Source organism: Juglans regia, chromosome 6 (assembly GCF_001411555.2).
Source record: "Juglans regia cultivar Chandler chromosome 6, Walnut 2.0, whole genome shotgun sequence".
NCBI lineage: Eukaryota > Viridiplantae > Streptophyta > Magnoliopsida > Fagales > Juglandaceae > Juglans > Juglans regia.
In genome coordinates, this window is record NC_049906.1 from 38,189,967 (window position 1) to 38,209,924 (window position 19,958).

General features: G+C 34.5%; 1 protein-coding gene across 2 annotated transcripts; it reads right to left on the reverse strand.

Moving 5' to 3' along the window:
• Positions 1-938: 938 nt before the first annotated feature.
• On the reverse strand, positions 939-9,673 carry LOC108982137 (ubiquitin-like domain-containing protein CIP73). 2 transcript variants are annotated; one of them, XM_018953434.2, is made up of 16 exons: positions 9,524-9,673; positions 8,112-8,255; positions 7,557-7,674; positions 6,418-6,498; positions 4,968-5,083; positions 4,814-4,885; positions 4,288-4,413; positions 4,107-4,176; positions 3,830-4,014; positions 3,566-3,730; positions 3,406-3,477; positions 3,167-3,296; positions 2,683-3,072; positions 2,172-2,587; positions 1,525-1,602; positions 939-1,214 (listed from the first exon to the last, which is right to left on the reverse strand). In XM_018953434.2, the coding sequence occupies exons 2-16, from the start codon at positions 8,232-8,234 to the stop codon at positions 1,206-1,208; spliced, it is 2,151 nt and encodes a 716-aa protein (XP_018808979.2). In that variant the 5' UTR covers positions 8,235-8,255; positions 9,524-9,673; the 3' UTR covers positions 939-1,205. The 2 variants fall into 2 exon arrangements, with proteins under 2 accessions (XP_018808979.2, XP_018808980.2); XM_018953435.2 differs by having other exon boundaries at positions 957-1,214; positions 3,830-4,008.
• Between the last annotated feature and the right edge of the window lie 10,285 nt (positions 9,674-19,958).

The window sequence follows — 19,958 nt, forward strand, 5'->3', positions numbered from 1 at the left end:
TGAATTTGAATAGCATTTTCGTAAATTTTAAACCTAGATGGTTTTTATGTAATTCTAAAATCTCTAATGTAGTTATACAAATTTAATTTTTTGTAACTTAAAATATATCTCCTCATTCTCCCATTTTTTAAATATTATTATTTTTAATAACTTCTCCACTCTTTTATGTTTTCTTTGTTTTTTGTGTCTTGTAATTTTTTTAATATTATCTTTTAATACTAAAAAATCTCTTTTTTTTTAATACACATTACACATACATAATACACACTTACATTTATTCTATAAATATCAGCTTATATATACGTATATTATATATATATATATAATATATAGTCACTCCCGAATCAGTACACCAAAACATACCAGTATCAAAATATTTCATTCTAGTCTTAAACTGGAATAATCATCAAAACGAGATTTAAATCATTGATTAAGAGCATAAAAAAATTATCAAGTCAACATTTATTTAAACACTATTATGACTATTCATTTAATTCATTGTACCATTTAAATTCTCGAAATATTAAGCTTTATGGGTTGTCGGCTGCACAAAGAAGCCTTATTATATGCAAACCCCAAATACCAAATACAAGATCAGTCCAAATTGCAATTCCTTGAACTTGAAGAACATACATGTACATGAATTGGTAGTCTTTTGCCCCAGAAAATATAACAAAGCAAGGCCAAGAAGGTGTGATAAAACCTTAAACTCTCCCAAGTATGATTGAAACCCCATTTGAATTGAGATGAGTTAAAATGATTTGTAAATAATAAAATAAAATATTTTTAAAATATTATTTTTTAATATTATTATTGTTTTAAAATTTAAAAAAGTTAAATTATTTATTATATTTTATGTGACAATTTGAAAAAATTGTAATTATGAGATGAGATGAATTGATGTGGATTTTGAATTCAAATGAGGCTAAAGCAAGGCATTGAAAAAAGGAAATTCAAGACCGATAGCACTATAGGAAATAAAAATTATAATTTGCAAGTTTTACAACACTAAAATGTAATACAGCAAAAGAAAAACAGTTTATCCTATAACTCTCTCTTGACTAACATGAATTTTGACAAGAAAAAAAAATCAAAAATAAAACCAATAAACTACAGTGACCAATATGATGATGCTGCTTTTTTCTTTTTGGTCTCATGGATCATGGACTCACAACTACAGGTAGCATCCTCAATCTCACTAAAAATCACTGTGTCTGCAACAACAAACAAATGATATTATTTCAACAGTTGACCGATATTAAGGATGTCTAGGGAATAAAAAGTAAGGTTCATTTATGCACAACTTATTACTGTAACTTATTACTGTAAGCAAAATTAGCAACAGCAACGATCTTCCAACCTTTTGATTTATCAAAGATTCAAATATGATTTTCAAAACCCCCCATAGACCACTCTGATATTATGCCTTCAACAAAATACATTACTTCTATACTCAACAAAACAATCCAGTTCAGCAAGGAATCATTATATATTCAGCATGTTTCGTAGGTTCAAGGGCATTACCTTTTGGCGTTTTGAATCTGGAGGACTTGTTTCACCATCATCACTTGGTCGCCGAGATGGCCCAACACCAGAGTTAGCCTGAAAATACCTCATTATGTACCTCCTTCTTAAACACATTTTATAATTTTTATTATACGAATTCCTCATGTTTTTTAGGGGCTTGTTTGGATAATGAGCTATTCTCAAAACTTCTCATAATTTCCTTCCCAAACCTTACTCAAACACAAACCACTTTTCAATTACACTTTTTTAAAGTGGGGTCCACTTTTTTACAAAGGCTTGGGCATAACTTGTCTATTTGAGACTTGTACAAATCATTTCTCATATTTTTATTCAACTTTTTCTCTCTCCTTTCCAAAACCCAATAGAACATCTTAACTCAAACAATTTCGCTACTATTTACAAACTATTTTACTACTATTCACAGAATTATGAGATATTCTAGCGTCTAAACAAGCCCTTAGACTGTCATTTCTCTCTCTCACCAGCTCTTGAACCCAAGCCATGATTGAAGCAACTTCAAGCACAAAGTCCAAACAGAGCTTGGCTTAAACACATTCCATAATCTACAATTGTTTTCTCATTTAGTGGAAAATCATAATTTTGCCTGATGGCAACTCCAGAAAAGGTTGGTGAAGCATGCTCACCTGAGTTAAAGAATCGCAAGGCATTATACTCTCAGAAGAGTTTGCTTCTTCCATAAGTCTTGTATCTGGTTCTACACTTGCTTGTTGAGATATCAAGGGCATGATCTGATGAAGCAAATTAGACAAAAATATTCCTTCATCGCTCACTCTTGGTTCTGCTTCAGTTGCCGTTGCAACACCGTTAGATGTCCCCTCATTCTCTGGGACAGGATCTCGAATTGTTCCCGGTGGACTGGCTTCCTCAACATGAATTTCCCCACCAGGAAAGAGGTTCCTTAAAAACTGCATAACACTGCTCGGGAGCTGTCTATCAGAATCCTGGTTGTTGTGGGTTCCACCAGCTGACAGAATGTTGATACTTACACTGCGTGCATTAGATGGCTCCTGTTGTCTTAGATTGGGTGTTGGCAATGATCCTGCAAGATATGCCCCCAACAGAGAAGTTCATGACTACAGAGTCAAATGTTCAGAGAGACATCTATTACATTGAAAGATGAAATGTTTGGATTACCATCTCTTGCAGGACCATCTATGTTATGCTGTTGTACTACTGAATCAGTCGGCCGCTCACCAGATGCTTGAGATCCTTGTTCACCATTCGCATGTCCAGACGCCACATGTTGAAATCTTCCAAGAACTGGATAGTACAAACCTATCGAATTACCGGACGAATCTGCAGGTAGGTGACTGAACGGACCAGGGACAGCTGCAACCATGGTCCTAACTGGTACCATCCGTACTCCAGCCTCTCCAGCAAAAGATGAACCCTCTGAGACCCTTGAAGTCCTCGTAGTAGTAAGGTTTTCAACACCAGAACTTGTTTCTGAGTTTCTGTGCCCAGAGGGCTGCTGAGTATCACTACGCAACTCTTGATTACTATTTGGCGTGCTTATTGAAGAACCTTATGGTAAAAGGAACACTAGTCTATAAGGGATATAGTTCACTAGAAACAACACGTGGATTGTAAATAGGCCACTCATAATTTAACACGGTACCTCTGCGTATTTGTATATCAATACGCCTTGGAACAAAGCCAGTACCAAGTCCATTAACCAAACCAGAACCTGGCTGCACAGCTCCCATAGGAATGGCACCCATGCTTGTCCCCGGTTGAAAAGGAAGAGGCTGGGCAAGTAAGGTTAATCAGGAGAAATATAACTATTTTCAAAAGTAAACAGATTTTTTTTAATAATTCAAAAGCAAAAACAAATATTAATATGGTGAACACAATGACCTGAACCATGATAGGATTAGGACCAGATGGGTTTATGAAAACTGCAGGTCCAGCATTAACAATGGCTTCTGACTGCATAAGACATTGATCAAAGCAAAACACATCACAGTTTATGTTACCATTGAAAAGATGACATGAACATGAAAGGGGAAAATCCTACCGGTGTTTCACCCAGACGCAGTGTCATGGTTGTACGACCAAGTTCTAGTAGAAATGCACCTAGATTATGAAATAGAATGCCAGTTCTCATTGCACTAGATTGAGTGCTTAATCGCACAGAGGGATCAGTCACATTCACTTGATCCTCTAGTTGCCCAGCAAGTTGCTGCCAGCATACAAGATATTAAGCGATTAGCATAGCAAGATCAGACTGGGAGAAGTCATAAATATTTTATACGTCATATAAAGTGACTTGAAAGCTCACGAGTAGGCATTCTCCTGCATGTTCAATGAGCATTTGCCTGGTAGAGAGCATGATTTCTGCCAAGGATGCTGGTGTTGGAAATCCTTCTTGTACAGTGCCAGTGTGCAGTGTGGAATTAGTACCTCTCTCTCCAATCTCATGGGTGGCAGTTGCCTGAGCATTGTCTCCACCGCCTCTGCCTGCCACTACAATGTGGCATCACTGTCTCAATGAACCAGCTTTGCAGGCGGAACATATATGCTGTAATGTAAAAAATAAATATGTAAAATTAACTGACCAATGGCATCAAATTCATGCCTCAAATGACTTAGATTTTGGGATAGCGTAGTCAAAGAACCGGGAATCACCTACAAATACCAGGAACATAGGCATTAGGTTCATTTGGTATATGGGAAAGTAAACTAAATCAATGGTGAAAATTCCATATTAATGAAGAAAATAAGGGATTTTAAACTTACAGGGGCCTGCAGATGCCCCAAAGAAACTGCTGATGGAATTCCGTAAGCACTGTGAGATCTATCTGATGGACCCCTCACGCCAGCCTCTTCGAGTTGAAACTGGGAAGGATTTTGTGTGTCATGCTCCTTCAGCATCCACCAACCACCCCAAATCAATAATTTATATATACGTAAGATCGAGATAGAGATAAATTAAAAGGTTGATTGATAAAAAAGAATATACATTTGGCCGAAAATGACATCATTTTTCTTAGACCTTGAAGAAAGTGCCATAAATCTTAGTCAAACCACACCTCACAGGTATCTAGCCTTACAGTTGCCTAGCTATTAATTTTCTAAATCAAAAAAGGTTTAGGCTCTAAAGCCGTGCTCTAGAAATTTCATCTGGGTATACCTTTTACTTACTTGTCAGACACAGAGAGACAGAGAGATTTCATTCTATATCCTGCCTACGTTTATATTTTCATAATGAAATTAAGCAAATAAGCAAAGTCAACAGTTTCCAGAAATAGACAGTAAGATTTACCCTGGCATCAGCCCCTTCACTGCCACTTACAATGTTTGAAAATCCAATAGAGCCCAGAACTGCAGAGATAATCTGCTAAAAAATAAAGATAAGAAAGGATAATCCAATAGTATACCGTAAAAGTGCTACAATCATCCTGGAGTTGTAGACTCACCCGATTGATTTCTGGAGGAACTCCTTCACCCTGAACAGGCATGAAAGTTTCAATAACAAAACCAGGAGGTACCTGATTACTGTGGCCATGGCTTGTAGTTGAAGCAGGATCAGTTGCTGCAAAAGTAATTTTACTAATTCTAAGTGATCTAATTTTGAGAAATGAATGATATGCACATCAATGTATTAAAAAAAGCATAGAAAATAGAGAGGATGGGAAACAAGATAAAGATCAAATAAACTGTTATGGAAATGTCAGAAGATCCTCAGCAAAAGATTTAACAGATCTCTAGTCAACAAAACTATCATGTTTTCCAAATGATCAAATCTATTAACTAAATTTCTGTTTCTCCAAAAATTAGAGACTCAATTTGTAAGGGAAGCATTGTTATATTGAGAGAAACACAACCAGTTTGCATTGGGTATTTTCTTATGAACGATAAGTTCATAGAAAAAGCACCAAAGTACTCATCCAAAAAAAAAAAAGCACCAAAGTGACACAACACATGCTTCTCCAAGAAAAGATAAAAGAAAAACTAAACTAGAAAACTGATCAACCAAAAGAGAAAATTGGATGATCAATTTGGATTTAGAGGTGCTTAGCTGGTAGGAAGAAACTCCTAACTCAAGCAAAAGCTACATATAAAAAGGTGATCTACACGCAATTTTTTTTTTATATGTTGACCTCTACACAATAAACTAGGCATACCTTTATCCTCCGGGTAGATATAAAAAAGAAGTTACAAACTAAGGATTTTGGAACAGAGATGGGCTTGTTCAGTATCACTAACTGCATTTGTAGAGTCTGCTTATAACATTTTCAACTAAATTTTCTGAATGCATTCACTCCAGGGAGATGTTTAAAGCAACTAGATCAGTGTAAGTTGGGTGGGATTCTTTGCCCTATGACCAGAAAATTGATAAGCAGCACCATCTGAAGGGTTTTGGAGCATAATTGGCAGGAGAAAAAGGTGGGGTAAAATAACATTTTATTGATAGTAGTAAATAGGCATAGCCCAAGTACAAAGGAGGTATACAGACAGCAAACATAAGATAGATGGCAGAACTGGGTTTTGAACACAGGACTAGCTGATCATTCATTTCTGAGTTTGCACATGAGATTCAAGCTGTTTTTAAAGGACGAAAATTGCAAAGGAGAGCAGATTGTGAATTTTTTATTTGAGGGGATGGCACACTTTTCGTTGCACAACTAAATCCAAGATTTCATCAGAAGACAGGAGATACCCATAAATGCATGGTATAATTTATACTCTTGGTAAATCTACGTTGATCGTCAAGAGGAGCAACCACCAGAAATACTTCACACTTAAAGAAAACTCTACTTACAAAAGAAAGAAGCCTACCTTATACGGCATATAAAAGAAAAGTATCATAATATCTAGATCAGGTACTAAGTAGAAACAGATTGTATTATATCAAGAAAAACATACCTGCATGATTGGATAAACCCTCAGATGATGGTGGAAAGGGCTGTCGAACAACAAGATGTAAGGTATGACCATCTTCAACATCTAATTAGTGTCAAGGTACAAAACTCATTTCCAATGGTGAAAATGAAACAGTAGTGATACAAGTGAGTAGCCACATATATATATATATATATTTATCTTTGTATGTTTTCTCTTTTTTACACTTTCTTGATCTTTGAGTTTTAAAGTGTAATTTAAAGGAGAATCCACAATATACACATAACACCCGCATTTTAACAAAATTCATTACTACTTAAATAGAACACGCTTCAAAAAAAAAAACATGAAATGTAGATGCGTGATGGATTGATGTTATATGTGTAATAAGAATGGAGAATCTATGGATCACCTCTTACTGCATTGTGAGGTAACAAAGGTGTTGTGGGATGAGATCTTTCAAAAGGTTGATATTGCTTGGGTTATGCCTTTGAGGGTGGTGGACTTGTTGGGTTGTTGGAGGAAGATGCAAGGTTGTCATCAAGTGGCAACCGTGTAGAAGATGATCCCGTTGTGCATCATGTGGTGTATTTGGTCGAAAAGGAATGCGCGTTGCTTTGAAGATAAGGAATGCACAATGGCAAAGCTGAAGAACTTTTTCCTCCACACTTTACTGCTTTGGTTTTCTGCTATTGTACTAAATGGGGACAATGTTCATGATTTCTTGCCTTTAATTTATCGCACTTAGAATGTATTTAGGTGTTTTCAGTATACTTTCTATGTACACAGGCTATGCCTACTTCATTCCTATCAATAATATTTATCTCTTACTTATCAAAAAAAAAAAAAAAAAAAGATGCGGCTGCAAGGAAGGAGATATTAAATATGCATTTGCGATAGGTTATAGGTGTTAACCAAGCTAAACTAAAATGATTGAGCATTAACTTTCAAACTTTTTTGGAAAAAGGATAAGGCTAACTATAAATTCACTCACAATCTATTTAATACTTTATATCCTTCGCTCAGAGAATAGGAACAAATATACAGTGCATTTTGCACTGCAGAAGGAAAGTCATAAGAGCATCTTAAGATACCAAAAAAAATGCCACTAGATCTTAAAGCCAAAAAAACTTCCACAAGCAAAAGATAAAAAAGAAGGATACGATAGGCAGAGAGGAGTTGATCATCCTTTAGAACCTTTCCTCGGCATATTAGGCGTTGCTGCTCTGACAACACACCAGTGATGGAAGCAATCTGCTCTTTTAAAGCAGGAACTGGCACCTGCAGGATATTAGAGAAACATGAAATAATATGGTGAAACCTGAGGTCCATCTGAAAATATCTTACACACCATAACATGATGATGTTTAAAAACTATTTGCATATACGCTAGTTTTCTAGGTTTTCCTTAAGCCGCATTAATGTTATAAAACAATCTCAAACACTGAAGCATAACCATGCAGATACGCTAAAGTTGTATTCGGGCAGTCCTAATGCAGTTAAAGAAGGATTATACCCAAAGAATCTTAGTGTTACTCAAGTTTTAGCCAGATATTAAAGGAAACTTGAAGTCACAAGGCCCACAACTGCATTCTCAATATATACTTCAGACATATCTTTTTTTTTTAATAAGTACATACTTCAGACATATCATCCACAAGAAATAGTTAATGCTGTGACTTGGTAATAATGCAATGAAAAAAAAAAACAGAAATCACCTGTTTATCAACTCTCAGAGTATATGTTTGAGAATCCAATGTTTTTATTTTTATTTCAATTGTAGGTTCAGAACCTCCAGCCTCATCAATCCTAGGAATTGCATCTGCACCATTACTTCCCATTCTTCTGAGATTAGTTGACAACTGTACCAAAAGAATACTCGGAATCATTCCAAAACCATTCACACATGTATAGGGGCCTAGCATTGAATAATCATGAGTTTAAGAAGTTCAAAGAAGCCTCATTTTCAGAAAGAACTGAAAAACTTACCTACTATATAAAACTTGAATACTAGACAAAGTTCAAAGTGAAACCACAACAATATCCTTCTTATTCCCAAACCAAAGGCAAGAGTCTATAAGAATGAATCATAAGCCTATCATAGCAAGTAGGCATTAGGGCCACATGATTGCTATCCATCAATTACTCAAACTTTTGTAAGTACTCATCAATCTTGCTTTCGCTGGCAAAATAGTTTCCATTGATTTCTGTACAGCAAAAATTAAAATCTTCTTTGCTAAGTTTAGAACCCCTCCACTCAAAATCAACAAACTTCAAGTACAAAGATTGGAAGTTTCCAAACCCAAAATTCAATTTCAGTCCAAAAATACAAAAACTACAGAAATCCAACACTACTAAATGAACTAGCAAAGAGAAAGCCAATACACGGTCGTTTATAGCTGTTTCAAACATGAAAGAAACCAAAACCCTACTAAAACACACATTTCCACAAAAAGAAAACGCTGGAGTTATGCGCGCACAAAAAATAAATGATTTCAGAAACATTATCTATGCTAGAAAGATTACATATCAAGAACCGAGAAGAAAATAATGACAAGGATTTTCCATTTTGAAACAGCACCCATGATCTGATCCATTATCACGGCTAGCCCACATGTCAAATCAGCTGGCAGAACAACCCCCGTCAGTTATCAACAGACTTCTCAGTTCAAAGAGTCAAAACTTCCAATACCCAAATTCAATCTCAATCAAACAAACACAAATCCGAAGTAAACCAAGACTTCACGATCAAGAAAAATTGGAGAAACCAAATTCACAATATTTTCAGCTTTAGCTTCAGAGTAAAATCAAAACCCAACAAAATTTAAACTGAAACGATTGCATACATTAGCTAATACTATTTACCAGAAACCCAATCAAAAAGACAAACAAGAGAGAATACCAAACTGTTTACCCAGAATTTTAGGGCTTCTGACATCAGAGATGAACAACAAAAGCCAAGCCTTTAAATTCCCAAACCCAAGAAAATAAGAAATAGCACAGAAAACAAAGGGCAAACACAACCATTAAGAGAACCCACAGAACATATGGGTCTTAAATGGTCAAAGAATTACAAAAACTAAAACTAAAACAAAACAAAAAGGGGAAAAAAGCCGAAATTCATAGTTACCCGAGAAGCTTCACCGGAGAGGGAGAGAGAAGTGGGGGAAGCTATTTAGCCAAAATAGTCTGCTTTCAATCCCTCTCTCTCTCTCTCTCTCTCTCTGTGAGAGAAATCGGTGGCACAAGGAAGGAGGATTTGCTCAGGGGGGAGGGAAAAGGGTGGTGTAACACATCGGACACCTCTTTATAAATTTTTACCCAATGAGACGGAAATGTTTTCACTGTGTGTCTGTCTCGCGGTGAAATTTACATGCAGCCACGTGTGCTCCTTCCACTACTGGATCCTTATAAATACATTGCATATATCTCCTCCATAGTCCCACCCACGACTCGTCTTCTTACCTTTTTACTACCACTCCTTTCTCTAACTTTATCCATTTATTTCTATTTTTATTTTTATTTTATTATTTAGACATAGAAGAAAAGTCTCACCGCTATACAAAAATATTATAAAAATAAATTCATAAATTAATATAATTTTATAATATAATAGGATATATTTATTTAATTTAACATGTATCACATCAAGAAACATTAATTTATAAATTTATTTTTATAAGATCCTTTTACGACCGAATCATTTGAAAAACATGAGTGATACTGTGATCCAACAAATACGACTGATAATGCTTAAATTTGCATGCCAAGTTGGAATGGAGGAATGAATTATACTTGACTCACAATAGTGATTTGGATGTCGATAGAGTATTCTTTACGTTCATCCATAAACTAATAATAAATAATAAAATAAAAATAAATAGAGATTTTACGGTTCAGCATAAGAGCCTAGATCTACAAGTTGTTTGGAAGCAAAATCCAATATGATAGATGAGTTTACAATCTCTCGTGACCTCACATATCGCTCAATACAATGGAGAAATATAGGGTTTTAGGAGGTTGAAGATGGTGCCTCCCTTAAGAGAGATCCGATGGAGCCTTTGTGCCGTAGAGTTTGTACGTAGAGAGCTTGTAGATAGTCCCCTTCATTTGTAGGGAACTCCTCATTTTATAGAGATCTATTTTCTTCCTTGAAGTGATTGAGTCCAACTTGTCTTGTGAAATCTTTTTCTTATAAGAGTATGAGCCAACTTCTTTTGGTTTATCTATTCATTGTCTTATCTCTTCCCCGTCTTATCTTTTGGCTGTATATATTCCTTTATTATTAGTGATAGGTTTTCAAAGGGTTGAACACAATCAATTTAATATCTAACAGATACTCGTGATTCTTAAGGTCGACTTGTTTATCAAGAAGGCCTTGAGAATTTTCAAGTTAATCATGATAGAGGTAACCTGTAAAAAACTTCAAAAAAAATATTTATGGGAATTGATCCATAGTTTGTCACTGTTATGTAATGCAATAGAGATCTCCATGAGCGGTCCTCAAGAAGAATTTGTGAACTTTGTAGAAAAAGCCTTCGAGGATAGGCTTCTTTGACGTTTATTTGTAAGAACATTTGCATGATAATTGAGTGTACTGATGATTGAATGTTACTGTTTATAATTAGTAAAGTGCGCATATTTTCGTGCTCGATGATCTTTTTTATTTTTGGTGGCATCATTGGATTTTGCCCCATGCTACAATTTTTTTGTTAACACGTAATGTTTTTGTTTGGATGTTGATGTAAGATTTGGTTTGTAGTAATCTGCGCTTAAGTGATCAGGGAGTCCATCGACACGCTGGATCCATCTTAGGTTGTTGTTGAGTCCGTCGTCGACACAATCTTGCTCTTTCTACACTAATCTTGCTTTCCTTTTATTTCTACATTTTGAAGCGTATCTTCAAGTTTCAATTTTGGTTCCATTTATGTGGAAAAACTTGTGTAGGCTCAACTAGAACTTTAAAAATAAAAATTCTTCCTTAGAACAGAGAAAATGAAGCCATAAAATAATTTGGTCATATATAATAAAGAAAAAAGAAAAGAAAAAGGAAAACCTTGGTCATAAAATGCAGCATGGGTTATTATCTAGACACTTAACTTTGACTTATAAGTTAAGGGGCACTACTACTATTCTACTGAGAAATGTTTTATATAACTTTATATCTTTAAGGGATGATGAATGAAGATAATTTTGAATCTTTCTAGCTTTTGGTTCAATTCTCATTGTGATAATATCTTGGAGGTTTGGGTAGATTATTTGGTTTATTAACTAAAATATGTCTATATATGATTAACTAACAAGTAGCCCCGAAGAAGAGTTGAAGCCATTTTTATGGAAAAGTGGAGTGTTACATCCACAAAAAAATAATATCACAAATTAATTATTATAATTAGATCTGATTTATTAAATTTATTTTATAATAAAAATAATTTTACAATTTAATAATTTAATGATATGAAATAATATTTGATTGTGAAATTGATTTTATGTAGTCATAGAATATTTCTCTCTGCTGTTTTCAGGTCCACGAGGATCCCAAAATCATATCTTGCACTTGTCGGTTGTGCTTTATAATAAATCTTTAAGATAAGCTTGCAGGAGGATTCTCGTGCCAATTGATGGTTTTTGTGTATAGGATGACATTTATAGGATATGTGATAGCTTTACTGAGAAATAATTAGCCTAAGTTAGTGTAACGCCCCTTTTTTGGTGGTTCAGAAAGTTAGCTTTTATAATTTAAAATCATTTCTAGTAACATATTTATATATTCTAAATTTCTCATAAAATATAAACTTATTTATTTAAAACTAAAAAATATATGTTTCCCACTATGATACTAAAGAAATACTTCAATGAAATAAATTAAAATCTCTACAAAGACTTGAAAATATTCATGACTCGTAATACCAAATAACATAAAATAATAAATCTAATAAATAAAACTCTCTAATAATTATTTGTATCTTTTAGTACTTATTCATCTACAACCATCAAACATTGTAAACACTTCTTACTCTTGACTTTCAGCTGAGGTATTAAAATTATCTGATAAATATTGTGGAGATAAGAGGTGAATTATCAACAACTCAGTAAACAAAGAACATATAATTGTATATAAATATAAGTATTTACAGAATTCAAAATGTAGAACAAAACATTTACTTTCAGAATGCAAAACAAAACATTTACTTTCAGACTGCAGAATCAGAATATTTGCTTTAGAATGCATAATCAAAACATGTTGTCAAAAATATCAAAGCGAAAACTTCATAAACCTTCATATTAAAAAATAAAATCATTTGGCATATTAAAATCTGAAATCTCATCTTCATCATATCAGAGCATCACATCGAAACATATATCATGTTTAACCCCCGTGGTATGGTTATAAACCACAATTATAACTCGTGGAAGGGCTCAAACCGTGGTTGGACTGTATATAATGTTTAACCTTGTGGTAGGGTTATAAACCACAATTTTAACACGTGGATTTGCCGTATGCCACTATTATCACTCGTAACTAGGTCATATGTTTTTATTATCACTCGTGACTGGACCATATGCCACTATTATCACTCGTGACTAGGTCATATGCCACTATTATCATCCGTGGCTAGGCCGTATCGAAACAAAACATAAACATCATAATCAAACTTTAATCAAAATATAGCTGCAAAAAATCATGCCAAGATTTTTAGATGCCACAACACATCAAAACAGAGTATTGAACAAATTCAAATTATTTCACATCTTGAAAAATAGATTCAGAACATGTTCAAAGGAGGCTTACCGCAACATGGAGGTCCTACCTTGTAGGGGAGGGGCTTGTCGTGTGGGGTTGCGGCGTGAACAAAAAAAACTTGCAGTGGGGCTACCCTTTGGTGGTGGTGGTTGTTTACAATGGAGGAGGGTAGCAGTGCAACTGGGCCTATAAGTTATGGGCGATGGCTGGACAAAAGGGCTCCAAGTGGTTCGCAGTATAGGGTGGCTGAGCAGAGGAAGGAGGTTGCAGGGGTAGAGGGACTTGCAACACAGTAAGTATAGCCGCTGGAAACCCTAGGGAATGGAGCCATGCATGGTGAGTATCTATATGTGTGTGTGTGTGTGTATATATATAGCTATGTTGAAGCCCTAGAAAAAAAAAAAGGTAGAATTTTGTGTGGTGCCGTGAATATAGTGGAGAAAGGAACGTACATGTGTGGTGAACATGGGCGAACTAGCCAGAAAGTAAACTAGATTTTGAAAAACAATAAGATCCACCCACGATGCATGGACTGAAAATATATATCAGTTGATTTGAGAATTTTAATGAGAAGGGGACTTTAGAAGAATTTATTGGGTCAATATTTAATTATTTAGGGTTCACTTGGTCCATAAATAGTAAATGAGCTTTAACCTAATTATCAAATCCAATAAAATTTATATCCCGTCGTAATAATATTTTTGAGCTCGTGACCAATTAAAAAATTACCCAATAAATATCAAATGGGCTTCCCATAAATAATAACCTAATATATATATATATATATATATATTGGCCTGGACTTGGGTTGACTTGGTGCTGGGCCTGGGTGTTACATCCTCAAAAAAAAAAAAAATTCCATCTTCGAAATTTGCTAATACCACAAGCAAGGCCTAAAAACTTATCCGCCCCCACCATTCCATGCCTATCCCAATCATCGATCATAATATTGAACCTAATATTCCAATGAGCAATGCTAGATACAGTCCCCATTTGAGGACTGCAATGCAAGCCTAGGCAATTTTATCTTTAATTTTTTTAAAAATTACAAAACTATCCCTCCTGAAATGATGCTTTTTCTCATTTAATAAAGGGCCCGCACATGCAGTCCCCAAGTGGGGACTGCAAATAGAATTTCTCTATTCCAATATCCTACTTTCCCATGTTCTACGCCCAGTGCCTTGAATATCTCTAACCCTTTTGGCATACACATTTACACATTTATGTTATCGTCATACACCTCGAGACCTATTTCACGTTTGAAAATATGAACTCTAACAATTAAAGCCTAATAATAATCCGACTTTTTGTTTTTTTGTTTTTCAAGGAGAAAATGAGTAGAGTACATGTGGTTGCATCATTGTCGTCCTCAGCATCTCCAAGTGTCAGTGCAAACACTCGAGCCAGTTCCATTCTACGCTAATTGTTTCCTTGTGTCGTATGTCGGGGACCTGGAGGTGGGTTGAGCTTGTTGTTGTCTTCCAACAGTAATGGACACTCTTTGATGAAATGACTAGTCTTACCACATCGAAAACATGCCCACATTTCCCTTCTGCACTCTCCAATGCGTGTGCGATTACAATACTTACAGTGGTTATTCGGTTAATTTCCCTGCATTTGTCTCTGACTTGAGCTGTTTCCCTCGTTTCTCTTCTTCCATGGCCCTTGATCCATACTAGAGGGATTCTTGTGGAGTACCTCTCTTCCTCTATTTTTGCAACTCAGCACCTCTCTTAAATTCTACTCAACCAACATCGCCTTATGCATTAACTCTGAAAAACTCTGAATCTGTAGGACCATTACCTATTCATATATCTTGTGATTCAAACCCTCCTCAAACTTTCTTGTCTTCTTCTCCTCATCAGGAATAAGGTTTGATGCAAAGCATGATAATTCTGTAAATCTTGCAGCATACTAGTGCACAGTCATAATCCATTGCACCAAGCTGGTGAACTCTCGAACTTTAGCTTCACTGTCCGCTTTATGGAAGAAACGGTCGAAAGAATTTTGCTTAAAGTGAGGCCAGCTAACTACTCATGTCCTCTCAGCTTCCCTGATGACTTTCTTAAAATTCCACCACTTCTTAGCTTTTCCAGTCAATTTATAGGCTGCTAATAGTACTTTCTGCTGATTTATGCACTCCAGGACACTAAATATCTCTTCTATGTCTTGAATCCAATCCTCCACTGCGTTTGAATCACCTCTTCCATCAAATATGGAAGGATGAGTACTATTAAATTACTCGAATGTGCAATCTCGTTCATTGTTGGTTTCGTTCAAATCCTCAGGATTTAGAACTCGACGACGAGGTGTCATCCTATAAGCTTAAACTTGGTTAAACGTTCTAGTGAAAGAAAACAAAAAATATGTATAAACAAAAATATATAGACTAGATAAATATTTAAAATAGTTCAAGATTTTCTTGTTTTACCCATTCTTAACCATATCTTAATCAACTCGTAAAGCCCTTCTTACCATCTATAGTCGTAAACTAACATTGCTTTAACTTATGTACATCTTTAGAATCTAAACCTCAAACGTCATGACTTCAATCTTAACATCGCCCGAATCTAAAACCTCAAATTTCATTAAACAAAATCCTTAATACATATAGATTCTAAGACCTCAAATATTAGATGGATCGGCTCTTCCATTCGCAGATTTCTAAACATCAAATCTGAAATTATTTCCTAAGTCCGCCAAAATCCAAAACTTCATATCCTAATGTCTGCATAACGTCAAACCTGGCTTTCGATTAAGCTTATGTACACTTTCAAAATTTTAGATCTTAAATCTTATAAAGATTATTTCCTATAGTCCACAAAATAAGCCAACCGGAACTAAAATCCCAAAGGTCATGAAAATCATTTCTTAAAGTATAAAATATAGTTATGAAGTATATTCAATATATAGACATAAGTAATTAAGTTATGTATTATATATTTGATTATAAAAATGTTATGCTTATATCATTAGTTAATACATATATATATATATGTATATATACATAGGTGTATATATATTTATCAATATATGAATGAGCTTAATCAAGTCGAGCTAACAAGTCGACTCGAGCATAAACGAGCGGGCCTTAATGAGCCTTAGTCTAGTCGAATTTTGTCAAGTATGTTTCATTTACTAATTGAGCAGGTATCTGCTTTCACGGGCGAGTTTTTTTTTCATGAATCGAGTTCGATTCGAGTTTAATCGGACAAATATCGAGCGTGCTATCGAATAGATTGGTTCATTTATAGCCATACTCATGAGAACATTTTTCCTACGTTCTTAGCCTTCTATTATGATTTTGAGGATTAAAAATTTAACTAAATTAGCATTCAATAGAATTAAAACTTTTGGATCAATAGTTGAATCTTTAATTGATTGTTACTAAAATGTATGTTGATTTTTTTCCCTTCTAACCTTGATCATTTGCTAGTTCTTTCTAATATAATATTTGTGATATCTAAAATTTAGGCTCTATTTATCACAAACCATGTTATTTCATCTCAACATCCAAATATCATTCAAACATAAATATTTTTAAATTTTAAATTTTTAACTTTTAAATTTTTTTTTATCTAATCGTTACCAAATCATTACAACTTTTACAAACTTTTAACAAAACAAAAAAAAAAAAAAATTAATTTTTTTAAATCTCAAAATAAAAATTATATTAAAAAATTATATTCTAACAATATTTTAATTTTATAATATTTTTATTCTATTTTTTTTTCTCATTTTTCAAAACTCCATAAAACATCTTTACTCAATTCATTTCAATACTATTTACAAATGATCTGATTACTATTCATATATTTCTCATCTCATTTATATAACCGAGACCTTAATTTGGAGATATTGGCATGTCAAGCTCATTGACGGGTCATCGTGCATGCCTATATGGTTTTGGAATTATTGGGGTCAAGGATGGTACGTAGTATTTGAAATGACAATTAAGTTGGCTTCTTTTGTGGCTCTAAGTTCAACTACTGTCTTTGTTTTGAAAAACGACCGTAGAAAAGTAAAGCAGAACAAAAAAAAAAAAAAAAATCAATCAATACAAAAATTTACTTGCCTTGGCAACGTAATGTTTATGTCTACAAAATTGTAGATAATTTTATTTTTTGACAAATGATAAAATATAATTTGGGATGAAATACACTGTTTCAAACCGGTCATATTGTTCATTACTTATATATTTATAAGGTTGTATGACAAAATCTTAATTTCTCAATTTTTGGGTTATTTACTCCAACGAGTCTCGATCAAACTCTTTATTTGATGTTCATTTAATTTGAAGGATATGTCGAGCGAGTGTCAAACGAATTCTTTGTCCGAATTTCACTCGAGCAACCTATCATGTGAACATTGAGCAAATTTTATATCTGCATTTTTCAAGTTAGCTTGGACCCAAGTCTCATTGAAACTCCACTAAAAAAAATTGTAACAAATCATTATCGGGTTGAATCATTAAATCGAACCACAAGAACAAAAGAGGCTTCACAAACCTAACAAGGTAATCTAACTTGCGAGTGTTGGTTGCCATTGGAATATTAGCTTTTGAATATAGGCATAGAATGTTTAGTAGTTAATTATCTTTCCTCGATCTTAAAGTTTGGTAAAGCTGAAATGGATGCTTCCTTTTCTGTGGTGTTCTAGTACAAACATACCTCTACTGCATCAATTTGATCTTCATGAGATACAGTTTCTCCCAATCATTTTATTTCCTACGTGGGATTCTGACTTAATTATTACATGTTGAGATACTTCATGAGATACCTCTGCATAGTCAAGCCTAGTACTCTCAACCACTTGAGTCTACACTGTACGCTTATTTCTGGGGTGAGTACTGAGTAGTACTGCATTATTTCTTTAACTTTCTAATGCATTTTTTCTGGAGCAGGATGGTAGGCTGTTTCTTCATCTCAAGTATTTGTTAATTTCGATGCAATTAACAATCGTCTTGACTTGCTTTCTAGTGTATATATATGTATATACGCTCCAAATTGGATGGAAAGGACTGCTGCTACACAACAGTATATAAGTGGGAATTTCAAAATAGCACCTGACCAGAACTTTGTTGTACAGAGTTGCTTGTATTGTCCTAATAGAGGCCCAGCATATTGACTTTTGAGCTTGTCGTGTACTCAGTCCGCAAGACTTTTTGTAAAGTCTTGAAAATTGAACACTTTGAAGCACCATTGCTGGGGCTGTTTTAGGGCTTGTTTGGATTCGTAAGTAGTTCATCTTAACTCATCTCACTACTATTTATTATTATTCAGTAACTTTAACTCACAAATCTCATTACTATTCACAACTCATCTCATTACTATTCATAATCCATCTCAACTCATCTCAGCTGATCTCAAGTCATCTCAAGTCATCTTCGAATCTAAACATCTCCTTAATATCTTTGGTAAGCGAAAAAGTCTAGAATTATTTCATTATTATTTATAAATTATTTATTATTATTTATTATTTTTTCAGTATTATTTACAGATCATTTGAAATCATTTCAGCATCTAAAAGTAACGGCCTTATTATGTGGTGGTTAGGCTTCTCCTTCATGTGTTGGCAAGTTGTCAACTTTACTTTTGCTGTTGGAGTGGGTCTGGTCCAAATATCCATAGCTGTTGAACAGAATGCCAAAACAACATTTGCCTCATCATATTCCTCTCATTTGGTTCAGTTTTTCGTATAGATACTGGCTAGCTAGAAGCTTTTTTTGTTTCTTTTCATTTCTTTGAAAAGGATAGGGAACCATTTATCTTGTAAATCATACACTTTTGATTAATTAAATCCTACAGCTGTTCCTTACAAAAAGAAGGAATATCACTAGACTTGAAGATCACTAATGATTCAAGAATTGTAGGGATCATTGGATGTATAAATTGTAGCCTTCTACACCATTACGCTTATGATTCTCGTTCTCTCAATCCACCACACACTGTGAGGCGCTCCTTTCTGAGGTTCGACCGCAATCTCGGCTACAACATACATGACCCAACAGAAAACATTGAAAACCCACATGAACAGTGAGCATTCAAAACATGCAAATAATGCAATCAATACTTGAAACATGGTGGGCCAAGTCCAAAATCCCTGGGGGGTCCATTGAACTGGTAAAGAAAGACACAAGGGTCCAGGTAACATAATGCACCACAGCTACTTCATTGAATACTACCAGATCTTTTCTGGTTTCTAATGCCGCCAGAGGAGGATTGCATTGAAAAATACCAAAAAAAGAGTGGTGGTTTAATATATTTTTCATTAGAAAAGCGAGCCGAATATGAAAAAAGAATAGCAACAGAACTAATAAAGTGGCCTGGATTCATATTACTTGGTTGAGACAAGATTAATGGAACCGCAGCCTTGGTGGACTTTGGTGGTGCGGTTTGAGACCACAGCCTTGAGATACGCACTACTGCAATTGGCTGTTCTGGTTTGTGTGATGAATTTTTCACTTCCTTCTTTACATTCTCTGTTATGGAAAGAAAAATCATATCTAGATAGTAAGGATTGGACAACTCGAGCGCACTCGAAGATTACATGCATGCGGCTTTACCACAAAAGATAACAGTGTAGGAGAGTTTGTTTTATAAGCAATTTAACATATGTTTATGTTGCTAATTTATGTCAAAATCATCTGCAATGAATACGCCTTTCATGGGGCTTTCAGGAGCAAATTAAAGTAGGACAACTTTTGCTATATATATATATATATATATATATATATATATATATCCATGTCTTATTTTTGCTTTACTTTCTCCTGATCATATGATGCACATGAAGCAGAAATACAAAAGCCAACACCTAA